This window comes from Callorhinchus milii, unplaced genomic scaffold (assembly GCF_018977255.1).
Source record: "Callorhinchus milii isolate IMCB2004 unplaced genomic scaffold, IMCB_Cmil_1.0 Scaffold2, whole genome shotgun sequence".
Classification (NCBI taxonomy): Eukaryota; Metazoa; Chordata; class Chondrichthyes; order Chimaeriformes; family Callorhinchidae; genus Callorhinchus; species Callorhinchus milii.
The window spans coordinates 119,046-131,681 of NW_024704743.1; the positions used below are offsets into that span (position 1 = coordinate 119,046).

General features: G+C 54.7%; 2 protein-coding genes across 2 annotated transcripts in view; both read left to right on the forward strand.

Moving 5' to 3' along the window:
• Positions 1-1,486: 1,486 nt before the first annotated feature.
• On the forward strand, positions 1,487-10,009 carry elp6 (elongator acetyltransferase complex subunit 6). Its single transcript, XM_042332102.1, has 7 exons — positions 1,487-1,552; positions 4,073-4,151; positions 5,903-5,973; positions 6,713-6,849; positions 7,677-7,869; positions 8,427-8,573; positions 9,765-10,009. The coding sequence occupies exons 1-7, from the start codon at positions 1,508-1,510 to the stop codon at positions 9,882-9,884; spliced, it is 792 nt and encodes a 263-aa protein (XP_042188036.1). The 5' UTR covers positions 1,487-1,507; the 3' UTR covers positions 9,885-10,009.
• Positions 10,010-11,720: 1,711 nt separating this feature from the next.
• The window catches only part of LOC103189854 (SREBF chaperone), a 50,197-nt gene continuing 49,281 nt past the window's right edge, over positions 11,721-12,636 (forward strand). Inside the window, exon 1 of the mRNA XM_042331971.1 lies at positions 11,721-11,894. The gene's annotated coding sequence lies outside the window, so the exon portion shown is untranslated. The remainder of the gene's footprint in view (positions 11,895-12,636) is intronic.

Here is a 12,636-nt window from a genome sequence, read left to right on the forward strand (position 1 = left end):
CAGTCTTATTCACATTCAACTGTAGGAAGTTTGCCCTCATCCAGGACTTGATGTCCGTCGGACAGTCTGTCAGGACAGCAGTGGGCCTGGAGTTGAGGGTGGGGGCAGAGAGATAGAGTTGGGTGTCATCCTCATACATGTGGAAGTTGACCCCATGTCTGCGGATGATGTCACCGAGGGGGGGGCAATGTAGATATTAAAGAGAGGGTCAAGGACAGAGCCCTGGGGGACGCCAGACGTGACAGTGCGGGGCCTGGAGGAGGAACCGTCAAGAGGCAACGAAGTAGAGACGGTGAGAGAGATAGGAATCAAACCAGACAACGGCAGGTCCGCGAAGGTGGAGTAAAGAGGAGAGGAGATGTATGAGGATGGAGTGGTCGGCGGTGTCGAAGGCGGCAGAGAGGTCGGGGAGGACAAGGGGGCAGAGGGAGCCCTGGTCACGGATGTCCAGAATGCCACTGGTGACTCTGACCCCCCGGGGGCTGTTTCCCTGCCGTGGGAATTGGAAGGGGCTCTCAAAGAGGGAGTGGCGGGAGAGAAAGGAGCGGCGCTGGGGCGCGACGACCCGTTTCCAGGACCTTGGAGAGGAGCGGGAGGTCAGAGACGGGGCGACGGCGACGGCGGCGGCTGGAGAGGAGGGATGGGTCAGAGACGGGGCGGCGGCGGCGGCTGGAGAGGAGGGATGGGTCAGAGACGGGGCGGCGGCGGCTGGAGAGGAGGGATGGGTCAGAGACGGGGCGACGGCGGCGGCGGCTGGAGAGGAGGGATGGGTCAGAGACGGGGCGGCGGCGGCTGGAGAGGAGGGATGGGTCAGGGACGGGGCGACGGCGGCCGTCATCAGGACATCAGTTGATCATCAATAATCACTGAGGGTATTCATTGATGATTAGCGCTCCGAGACGCTACCCCCACGTGAGGGGGCGCGAGAGATAGAGAGAGATATATATAGATATAGATATTACAGGCAAGTTGTTGTTGTTGTTGTTGTTGTTGTTGTGTTCAACCACTGAGGTAACTGCGTCGTCGGGTAAATAACGGTCGGGCGACGAACGCCCGCGCGCGGCCGACAGTTGGCTCTGACGCACCGGTCACGTGCGGAGGTGGCGAGCCGCGCGCTGGGGCCTGGGCGGCGAAGCCACGTTGCGCGGATCACGTGTTGGGTTGAGTGACGCGGAGCGGATCACGTGTCGGGAGGGGGGGGGTTGGTGGTGGGTGAGGAATCCTGCTCGGGTCACTGTTGGGGGTAGGGGAGGGACGGGCTGGGGAGCAAGATGACGCTGGGCGGGTCACGTGTCCGGGGGGGTAGGTGGTGGAGTGGGACGCGGCGCGGATCACGTGTCGGGGGGGAGGTGGCGGTGGTGGCGGCGCGGATCACGTGCTAGAGGAGTGAGACGCTGCGCGGATCACGTGTCGGGGGAGAGTGACGCGTTGCCGAGTCGCCGCGCGGCTACTGAGGGGTTTGAGGCGTTTGAGGCCTCCACCCCCCCCCCCCCCCCCGGAGTCCGGTATGTTCTCGGAGCTGAACAACATCCTGAACAACAGCCCCGAGCAGGTAAAGGCCCGCCGGAGCCCGGCCCGAGGTGGGGGGGGCTCGTGTGGGTGGGCCTGTGAGGGAGGGAGGTGGAGCCTGTGGCGAGGTGTGTGTGGGACCTGGGGAGGAGGGAGGAGCCTGTGGTGAGGTGGGAGGAGCCTGTGGTGAGGATTGAGGAGCCTGTGGTGAGGAGGGAGGAGCCTGTGGTGAGGAGGGAGGAGCCTGTGGTGAGGAGGGAGGAGCCTGTGGTGAGGTGGGAGGAGCCTGTGGTGAGGATTGAGGAGCTGGTGGTGAGGAAGGAGGAGCCTGTGTTGAGGAAGGAGGAGCCTGTGGTGAGGAGGGAGGAGCCTGTGGTGAGGATTGAGGAGCCTGTGGTGAGGAGGGAGGAGCCTGTGGTGAGGAGGGAGGAGCCTGTGGTGAGGAGGGAGGAGCCTGTGGTGAGGTGGGAGGAGCCTGTGGTGAGGATTGAGGAGCTGGTGGTGAGGAAGGAGGAGCCTGTGTTGAGGAAGGAGGAGCCTGTGGTGAGGAGGGAGGAGCCTGTGGTGAGGAGGGAGGAGCCTGTGGTGAGGAGGGAGGAGCCTGTGGTGAGGAGGGAGGAGCCTGTGGTGAGGAGGGAGGAGCCTGTGGTGAGGAAGGAGGAGCCTGTGGTGAGGAGGGAGGAGCCTGTGGTGAGGAGGGAGGAGCCTGTGGTGAGGAAGGAGGAGCCTGTGGTGAGGAGGGAGGAGCCTGTGGTGAGGAGGGAGGAGCCTGTGGTGAGGAGGGAGGAGCCTGTGGTGAGGAGGGAGGAGCTGGTGGTGAGGAAGGAGGAGCCTGTGGTGAGGAGGGAGGAGCCTGTGGTGAGGAGGGAGGAGCCTGTGGTGAGGAGGGAGGAGCTGGTGGTAAAGAAGGAGGGGAGGAGCTGGTGGTAAAGAAGGAGGGGCCTATGTTGAGGGGCAGGGCCTATGAGGAGGGGGTGGGGCCTGACATTCCTCCTGAGGACAACACCCAACAACAAACGAGGCATTCACCCCCAGCGGCTTCCACGTGGGGAGGACGTCCCGAGCCGCCGGCTGGACAGTCGGCGGCCGACTTGCCGCCTGAGCTGCGGCACGAGAAAGATTTCCATTGATACCCGAGCGCGTGGGCACATCCGACACCCGGTGGGCAGGAGCGGGCGGGCGGGCGGGCGAGGGTCCCGGACAGCTTGTTGCTCGGTTAAGACAAAAGCTGTGGCTGAACACGTGGCCGCCCATCGGGGGAGCGGAGGGACGAGGGACGAACGGGATGGCGGACCCAGCCGAGCGCCCCTGCCGGCCACTGGGTGGCAATGTCCACCGCTCTGGCCAGGGCCTCGACATTGGAAATTGTGATGAAATAAGATGCAGGACAGTATTCCCAATAAACCGTGCCGTTCATAGAGCACTTTCTAACAGCGAAGCGCCGCAAAAGCCCTTCACAGGAAATTGCTGCCATGTGTGGTGACTGTTTTTAGCAATCTCCCACAAACAGCTTGTGGGTAAGTGATCAATTTATTCAGACACGGGGAGACACTACCTGGCGCCTCCGTCCGCTTGACTGGCTCCGGCCTCCTGTTTGTCCCTCGTCCCCTCCGCACCACCATCGGTGACCGCGCTTTCAACCACTCCTTCCCTGAGGTGAATGAGGGACAGGGAGAAATTCCCTTTATCCCACGGGATCTTTGATGTCCACTTGCACGGACACCGACAACAACAATTTACCATTTATGCAGCACCTTTCATGTTGGGAGGGCAGTCATTTTTTTTTTGGGGGGGGGGTCAGCCGGGTGTCTGACACGTGCAGAAACCCATCACCGTTGCTTAAGAGTCTCCAAACCCAACTGAGAATTCCATGCATCCCACCCAGACATGGAAATCCCAGAGATGGATTGTTGGAATGTAATGCGCACTCTCTCTCCTCGGAGGGAAGCATCCCGCTTACCTAATTCCTGAAAGTATTAGGCCCAGGTTGGTGAGAGCCAAGGTCTGGGGACTCGAGACTGGGCGTTGGGGTAACTGCTGGAGTCTAACCAGCTAAAAAAAAAACCGCAGAGTTTGCCATTGACTGAGAACTGTTTGTAATAACAAATTACATTTTATATACATAGAAGTGTTTCACGGAGCTGACTGGAGGAACATAAGAACGTAAAAACATAAGAATTAGGAGCAGGAGTCGGCCATTCGGCCCCTCGAGCCTGTGCCCCGCCATTCGATATAGATCATGGCTGATCTTCGGACCCAACTCTAATTACCTGCCCTCTCCCCATATCCCCCAATCCCTCCTATTTTTTAAAAATCTATCAGTCTCAGCCTTGAAGATGTTCAAGGACTGAGCATCTACAGCCTTCTGGGGGAGTGAATTCCATAAGGAAGGAAGGTGACCAAAAGCTCAGTTGGAAAGAAAGACCTTAAGTTGGCCTTTCAAGGTGGGGGAGTGAGTGGTTGAGGAGGGAGTTCCACAGAGCGGGGGGAGGGCAACACCGGCTGGAGAATCAACCCAGCCTATTAACATCTAAAACTCTGGTTCGTATGTGTTTTTGTATAGGGGGAGTGTGTACTTCTGTGTGACAGTCAGACGGATGGCAACTTTCTTGTCCACCATTTCCTTTCCTTCTATCTGAAAGGTGAGTGTAAAGGGCGTTCTTACTGTAAGGGGCGACAGCGGGTGTGGGGAGCAATAGGTTGTGCGCGCGAGTGTGTGTGTGTGTGTGTGTGTGTCTGTGATGGGCAAGGTCCCAGAATTATAATAATACTTGCATTTGATATAGTGCCCAATCACGTTGTTGTGCTTCACAGAATATACTGTAAAGTGAATGTATATATTCAAATGCAAGGATTATAGGATTATTAAAAAGTCACTGCCTCGCTTGAGAAAGGCCAGGTGGACTAGTCCTGGTCTGTGCTGAGTTATAATAATAATAAATAATGATAATCCTTGCATTTGATTTGGCCCGACCCGCCCTACCATCAGTGGCCGGGCTTTCAGCCTCTCTGCCCCCACACTCTGGAACTCCATCCCACGGTCCCTTGGCCTCGCTTCCTCCCTCGCCTCCTCCAAAGCCGGTCTCAAGACCCTTCTCTTCAATCATGCTTCGCTCGCCCTCCCACCTTTCTGCCTTCCCTCACCCCTACCCCACCCCTCCCCCATGCTCGGGCCCGGACATCTGACTTTGGGACATCCTCCCGATATAAAAAGCGCTCTATAAATGTAATTTTGTTGTTGTTGATACAGCGCCTTATCGCGTTGTTGAGACGTCTCAAAGCGCTTCACAGAATATACTGTGAAAGTGAATGGACTATATTTTATGGGCAAAACAGGGCAGCCAATTGCGCGCAGCAGCGTCCCCACAAACAGCTGTGGATAGAGTGACCAACTTATTTTTATTATTATTTCTTTCCTTAAGGATCTTCCTAAAGCAGCATATAGCAGAGCAGCCTTCCCCCAAGGACCTCTCATATTCGCTGGCTGTTAGCTGATCTCAATCAGGGAAGCCTCAGCTCCCCTGGGTTAGGGAGGGGGAGCATCAGTCAAGGGTTCTCTTTTCACAACCCTTGCTGGAAGGTGCGTGTGCGGATGTTAAGTAGGGACAGGATTGGGTTCAACTGGGATACCCCCACCCCGTCTCACACTCAAATACCCTGCTGACACTCACCGTCAAGGCTGAGTGACACGTGACACGTGCTGTGGAGCCGATATTCTGTGCTGAGATCACAGTGCCTGCACCTCGTTGGATTTACACTGGATTCAGTCCAACTGTAACCTTGGACTGCTCAAGGCCACTGTAGTTTTGGCTGTGATGTTATGAATGGAGCTAATGGTTATTGTACTGATAGCCAGGCAACACAAGGTCCTCTGATTAACAGGGAGTGAGAGATCTTGGCATGAGAGAGCTCTGCTCGTTCTTAAGGGGGAATCGTGTCTGCCCTTAGCCGACGCTCTCCATCTGATCACAACAACAACAAATTACATTTATACACCGCCATTCACGTCGGGAGGGCATCCCACGACGCTGAAGAGCCAAAGATTTGCACCCGAGCTGGGTGTTGAGATCAGGAGGTGAAGGAGTGAGGGTGACCAAATGCACGGTCGAAGAGGAGAGCCTTGAGATGGGCCTTGAAGGAGGCAAGGGAGGGGGATGTGAAATGGAGTTCCAAAAGGTGGGGGCAGAGAGGGGCAGGGGACATGTTGATATGGAGTTAGCAGGTCACAGAAGTAGGAAGGAGCAAGGCCATGGAGGGCTCTGAAGGCGAGGACAAGGGTTTTCAACTATATCCTCAGGGGGATGAGGAAGCAGTGGAGCCGGGCAAGGGAGGGTTTGATAGGGTCACCATCGCAGGGAGGTGAACATGACTTATACGTTTCATTTTGTTTCAGGAGGCTGCAAGGTGTGTTTCCTCGGTCTGATCCAATCCTTCAGCCATTACAGTCTCGTAGCCCAGAAACTGGTGAGTTTTGGCAAGCCGGGAGGGTCTCCAGATGGGGCACAAGACTGACTTAGTTTTCATCAGTTAATCTACTTCATTCAGTTAGACTTACTTTCATTTCAGAGGTAGTTTCCACACCTGAAGGTGATTGAGTGTGTGGATGTGTGTCGGAGAGATAGAGAGGCCGGGCTGTGGGGACGAATGGGGTGGGTGGGCCAGAGGTGGGAAAGCGGGAGACTACAGAGATCCACTTCAGTTGAGATGTTAAACTGAGGTCTTGTCTCCCTGCTGTTCCGGCTCTCTGCAGTCTCCCCCTCTCTCACCTCTGGTGTTTTCAGGCAGATTTTACAATACAAATTTACATTTAAACAGTGCCTATCATATCAGGAGGACGTCCCAAGACATTTGACATCCTGTTATGGCATCTGAGCTGGAGGTTAGAACCTAGAGGACGGGAGGGGGGAAGGGAAAGATGAAGGTGCGGTCAAAGAAGTGGACCTTGAAGAAGTCGGAGGGACTCCGAGAGGGGGCGCGGGCGAGGTGAAGGGTCTCTGGGATGGAGTTCCGGAGAGTGAGAACAGATTGGCTGAAAAGCTGACCGGCGATGGTGGGGTGGGTAGAGTGGAGGAGATGAATTTTCTGCCGTAACTTTGTCCTTGGCACCCTGAACCTGCGTGCTTCCGGATGTACTCAGCCAATCCCATTTAGCACCTTGTGTACCTCCCTCACTCACTCTCTGTCTCTGGTTATCTCCTGCCAGGGAGTGAATCTGCCCGCAGCCAGGCAGCAGGGCCAACTGGTCTTTATGGAAGGACTCCGATCGTCTCTGGACCTCTTACTCACTCATGAACCGGAAGGGACGGCCACACAGAGCGAGTCTCCTCTCCAGTTCCTAAGGTACAGGGCATTTAGGAGTGAAATCAGGGGCAGTTTTTCACACAAAGGCTAGTGGAAATATGGAAATCTCTCCCCTAAAAGGCTGTGGATCCTGGATTCATTCACATTGTCAAGATTGAAGTGGAGAGATATTTGTTAGGTCAGAGTATCAAGGGATATGGGGAATAGGAGTAATTGGAGTTGAGATACAGAGCAGCCATGGTCGTATAGAATGGCACAGGCTTGAGGGGCAGAATGGCCTCCTCCTGTTTCTATGTTCTTGTCCTCTTCCCCCTGTTCGCCGTCCTCACTGAAGGCTTGTGAGGTGAAGCACAGTTCTTACCTGTTGCCGTGCACCGACCAGCCTTGAATTCCGCAGCTGTGCGAGGCCTGGCTGGTATCTGATGGCCATCGACAGCCGGCATTGCAGGGGAGCAGCGATCGTGCTACAGTCTATGCACCTCAGCTTGGCCTGCTCAACGCATAGTTGTTGGCCTTCACAGCTAATCGCCGTGCCAGGCACTGACTGACTGGCTGCTTACAAAGGATCCACCTGCAAAGCTCGACTGATCTGGAGAGAGAGATTGCTCGGAGAAAAATAATAATATAATAATAGTAGCACAAATCTGGAATTCTCTCCCCCAAAAGTTCCACACACCTCTTAAACACAGGCTTGTGTGCGTGGAGTAAGGAAACTTGTCAAAGATTTTGCCCTGCCCGGGAATCAAACCCAGGTCCCCTCGCTTGCAAGGCGAGTGCTCTAACCACTAAGCTATAGGACTCCATATAACTAGATAAGCTCCTCCTTATTATTATTATGATATTTATTATATATCCTTGCTGTGCAGCTCCCCTGGTGCTGACCTGCGGAGCCTGTACCGGTTTGTGAGAACGTCACTCTCGCCGAGCCCCGGAAGCGGCTGGAAGTTCCCGGTGCTGATCGTGGACGATCTCAGTGTCCTGCTCAGTCTGGGCGTTAGCACCACCAACATCCTCAGCTTCATCCATTACTGTAGGGCCAGCATCTGCTCCCAGCTTCAGGTAAGGATCTCCTCTGCCCTTCGTGGAACCCTGTAGTTCAGTGGTTAAGTAGGAATCCACTCGTTAGTCGATTGACGGATCGCTTTCCCTTGGGTAATAATCCCTTAAAAAATGTGGTCACTGAATCCACGACTGTTTGTGGGACACTCACTGCTGTGCGCAATTGGCTGCCGCGTTTCACCCACAAAATACACAGTCGATTCACTCTACACTATATGATGGGAAGCTCTTTGAGACGTCTAGAAGACGTGATAAGGCGCCATATCAAATGCAAAAGAATATTATCTCCGCTCTGCCGGAAAAGCTTAGTTGCTAAAACCCTGTTTTAGGTTTAAAACCCCGCCGTGAAACTCTTTCAGGCTGTGTGTCAGCCTGGCTCAGTGGTGGCACTCTCGCCTCTGGGTCAGAATGTTGTGGGTTCAAGCCCCACGTCGGGGCTCATCCAAAGAGCCAGTACAGGCATGATGGGCTGAATGGCCTCCTTGGTGCTGTAAGATTCTATGATTTATGAAAGGCGCTGAACAGATGTAATGTGTTGTTGTTGTCTTCGGTGTCAGGGCAATGTGGTGGTGCTCGCACATGACGACGCTGACTCGGAGGACGAGGAGAATGAGCTGCTGGTGAAGTCGCTGCAGCACCAGAGCCACCTGACGTTGCGGGCGGAGGGGCTGGTCACCGGCTACTGCAAGGACATCCACGGGCAGGTAACAGGCATAGGTACATTCTGATAGCGCCTTTATCACGTCGTCGAGATGTCTCAAAGCGCCTCACAGAATACACTGTAAAATGATTTGACTGTATTTTGTGAGTGAAACTCGGCAGCCAATTGCGCACAGCAGCGTCCCCATTTTATTACATTTCTTTGCATTTGCAAGCGCACAGTCACTACACTTCACGGTAAAATCCCCCAGTGCTCTGTTAGACATTTTGATGACATTATGAGGTGAAATATCAAATGCAAGGATTATACAATAAACTCAGGATAATTGAACCTGGCTTTACTTGTCACTATCACTTAAGTTAGATCCAACTGGCGGCCCATGGGCCGCATCCGGCCCAGAGGATGATTTTGTTCAGCCCGCCCTCTCGCTCCGTCCCTTCCCAGTGAACCATCCTTTCATGGCAGCGGCAGGAGCCAGAGGTTGGTTGGCCTCGGACCGACTTGCTTCCCTCAGCTCGAGAGGGGCTTCCTGGTAGACCGCAGTAACGGCCGGTATTATTTCCACTCCCCGCAGCACAATGTGCTGTCAGGCTGTCAGAAACTGAGGTCCCGTGTGTACCTGTTCAGCATGGCACTGTTGGAAAAAAGAAGGGTGTTTCTCTCTCTCTCCCTCACGGTGTCGTGGCTGGCAATCCACCAGATAAAATTGGTCATTTGTTTCATGGCTGTTTGTGGGACACAGCTGTGCGCAAATTGGTTTCCGAGTTCATCCGCACAACACACACAGACAGACCGCTTTACAGTGTATCCTGGGAAGCTTTGAAAGATCTCGACGTTAAGCTACATCAATGCGAGTATTATAATAATCGCTGCATTTGATGTAGTGCCTTATCACGTCGTTGAGACGCCTCAAAACGATTCACAGAATATATAGCAAAGTGGATTGAAGGCATATTTTGTGGGCGAAACACGTCAGCCACGCGCACAGCAGTGAGCCACAAACGGTAGATTGAGTGACCAAATTATTATTTTTTGAAGGATTATTACCCCTAGAAAGGGATTTGCCAATTGACTAACAACTGGTTCCTACTTACTGCGAGGTAAACAGAGGCGTGTGCAGTAAGGAAACTTACCTAAAGAGAATCGAACCCAGATCCTCTCGCTTGCGAGACTGGCTAGCTGACTACTGTGCTTCGGGACTACACATCTCATTATTGTCTTCCCTTGTTTTCAGCTGAAGATCACGCTACGGTCTCCTTTGCCCGGCCGGAATACGACCAAAGTTTTCCAGTACAAGATACAAGATAAAAACGTGTCCTTCTTTGCCAGAGGAACCTCACCCGCTGTGCTGTAGAGGATTAGATCAAAACGCTGCCACCGGTTTCACAGAGAGCCTGAGACTCCTGACCTTCTGTCCACTGCACAAAGAGTCCCGTAGCTCAGTGGTTAGAGCGCTTGCCTCGCAAGCGAGAGGAACTAGGTTTGATTCCCGTGCAGGTCGAAACATTGGGCAAGTTTCCTTACCCCATACTCTGTTTATGGGGTACCTCACGACTCTGTTTACCGAGTAAGTAGGAACTCGTTTGTTAGTCGATTGGCGGATCGCTTTTCTGGGGCTAATAATCCCTTCAAAAAAACAATTATGTGGTCACTCAATCCATGAGCGTTTGTGGGACGCTGCTGTGAGCCATTGGCTGCCACGTTTCGCCCGAAAAACATACAGTCAGTTCACTTGACGATGTATTCCGTGAAGCGCTTTGAGACGTCTTGAAGATGTGATAAGGCGCTGTATCAATTGCAAGGATTATTATATTATGCTGTGCAAAGCCAGCGATAGGAAACGGAGCACTTTGCCATTTCAGTGTGAATACCAGGACTTCCAGGTGGTATCTTTTATTTCAGCCCACATTTAGTCCAATTTCTGTTGCCCCTTCCCCCTCCCACCTCCCTCAACTCCCCACACTGGTGCGAGTCTCATCCATTTCTCACAGCCACTCATCTTCTTTACCGCCAAGGGGAATTTTTTTTTTGCTGCCCGCCCACGCAAAGCACACGGGGTTTTGAGACTGACCCATACTCCTTTCACAACAAATCTGTTCACCAAATCCACAGTGTATATTTGACACAAGGCTCTCAGTGTAAACAATAATAATCCTTGCATTTGATATAGCGCCTTACCACGTCTTCGAGGCGTCTCAAAGCGCTTCACGGGATGTACTGTACAAATGAATTTTGTGGGCAAAATGCGGCAGCCGATCGGATGAGCTGCTCACCCGAACAGACGGGCAGCGAAAACTCCCCTCCGTCGCCAGATTTCGCAGTGCGCGCGATCGCAAAATAAATCTCAATATTTTTGGTCAGTTTGACGTTTCTGGAACTCTTGCCCGCCCTGTGTACAGCCGCGGAAGAAAACCGATCACCCCGAGAGATCCGTGTAAAGTCTGCCAACCTTACGCGGGTCTCTCGCGGTGATGGGTTTCCTTCCCCGGGTGTACGTGCGTCTGGAAGTGCACGCGTCTGGAAGGGAATGCGCACCCTCTCTCCCTGGAGGGATGTTCTCTGCTTATCTAACAACAACGACAGCGACATTATACGTGTATTCGCACCTTTCATGTCGGGAGGACGTCCCGAGGCGCTGGACAGACAGACAGAGTTGCGGACCCGAGCTGGGTGGGGGCGGGGGGGGGGGGGGCAGGGGTCGGGGTGGGGGAGGGGGGGAGGGGAGGGGAGGAAGCGGGGAGATCGAAAGCAACGGTCGAGGGAGGAGGAGGGGCTTGAAGCGGCGAGGGAGGGGGCGAGGCGGAGGGAACCGCGGGGATGGAGTTCCAGAGGGTGGGGCGCAGTGGCGGAAGGTCCGCCCGCCGGTAGTGGGGCGGGGGGGTGGTGGGCGGGGGCGCGGGGGCGGGGTGGTGGTGGGCGGGGGGGTGGGGCGGTGGGCGGGGGGCTCGGCAAGTGCTTTGGCCGGTTTACTAACCCCCCCCCCCCACACTCCCCCCCCCCACCCCCACAACTCCCCACCACTGGGTGTGAAGGGCAAGTTGTTGTTGCTGCCAGTTGTGCTGACGTCAGCGCGGTGGGGGGGGTGGAGGGGCGGGAGCCGTCGACTTGGCGTGCCCGCCGTGCGTCATGACGTAAGCGGGAGAGAGGGGTGCGCTGTGTGAGGGCGAGTCGGCGACTCGCCGTGCGTAATGACGTGAGCGGGGCGGGGCGGTGTCAGCGATCGGGCGGTTGGGCGCGCGGGGCTGCCGGTTGCCTGGAGACGGAGGCCGTGAGCTCGCGGGCCGTGCGGGGGGGGGGGGGAGGGGAGAGGGCAGGGCATCCATAGGAGGTGAGGAGAGAAGAGGGACGACTCCGCTCCACTCAGGTGAGGACATCTCTCTCTCTCTCGCCCCGGATCCCAACCGCCCCCACCCCACACTTGTCAGGCCGTGAGCCTGGGCCCTGGGCCCGAGTACACGCTGCCACAGCAGCATCGGCGTGTCTCACACACACACACACGTACTCACACACACATGTACTCACACACACATGTACTCACACACACATGTACTCACACACACATACTCACACACACATGTACTCACACACGCAGAGGTACTCACCCACACACACACACGTACTCATACATACATGTACTCACACACACACATGTACTCACACACACACATGTACACACACACACACATGTACTCACACACACACGTACTCACACATGTACTCACACACACACGTACTCACACACACACGTACTCACACACACGTACTCACACACACATGTACTCACACACACACAGACATGTACTCACACACGTACTCGCACACACATGTACTCATACACACACACGTACTCACACACGCAGAGGTACTCACCCACACACACACACGTACTCATACATACACACACATGTACTCACACACACATACACACACACACATGTACTCACATACACACATACTCACACACATACGTACTCACACACACACGTACTCACTCACACACACACACACGTATTCACACACACAACAACAACTTGGATTTATACAGCGCCCTCCGCGCCGAACGGCGTCTCAGAGCGCTTTACAGTAACGGATCCCGGGGCCGAGCC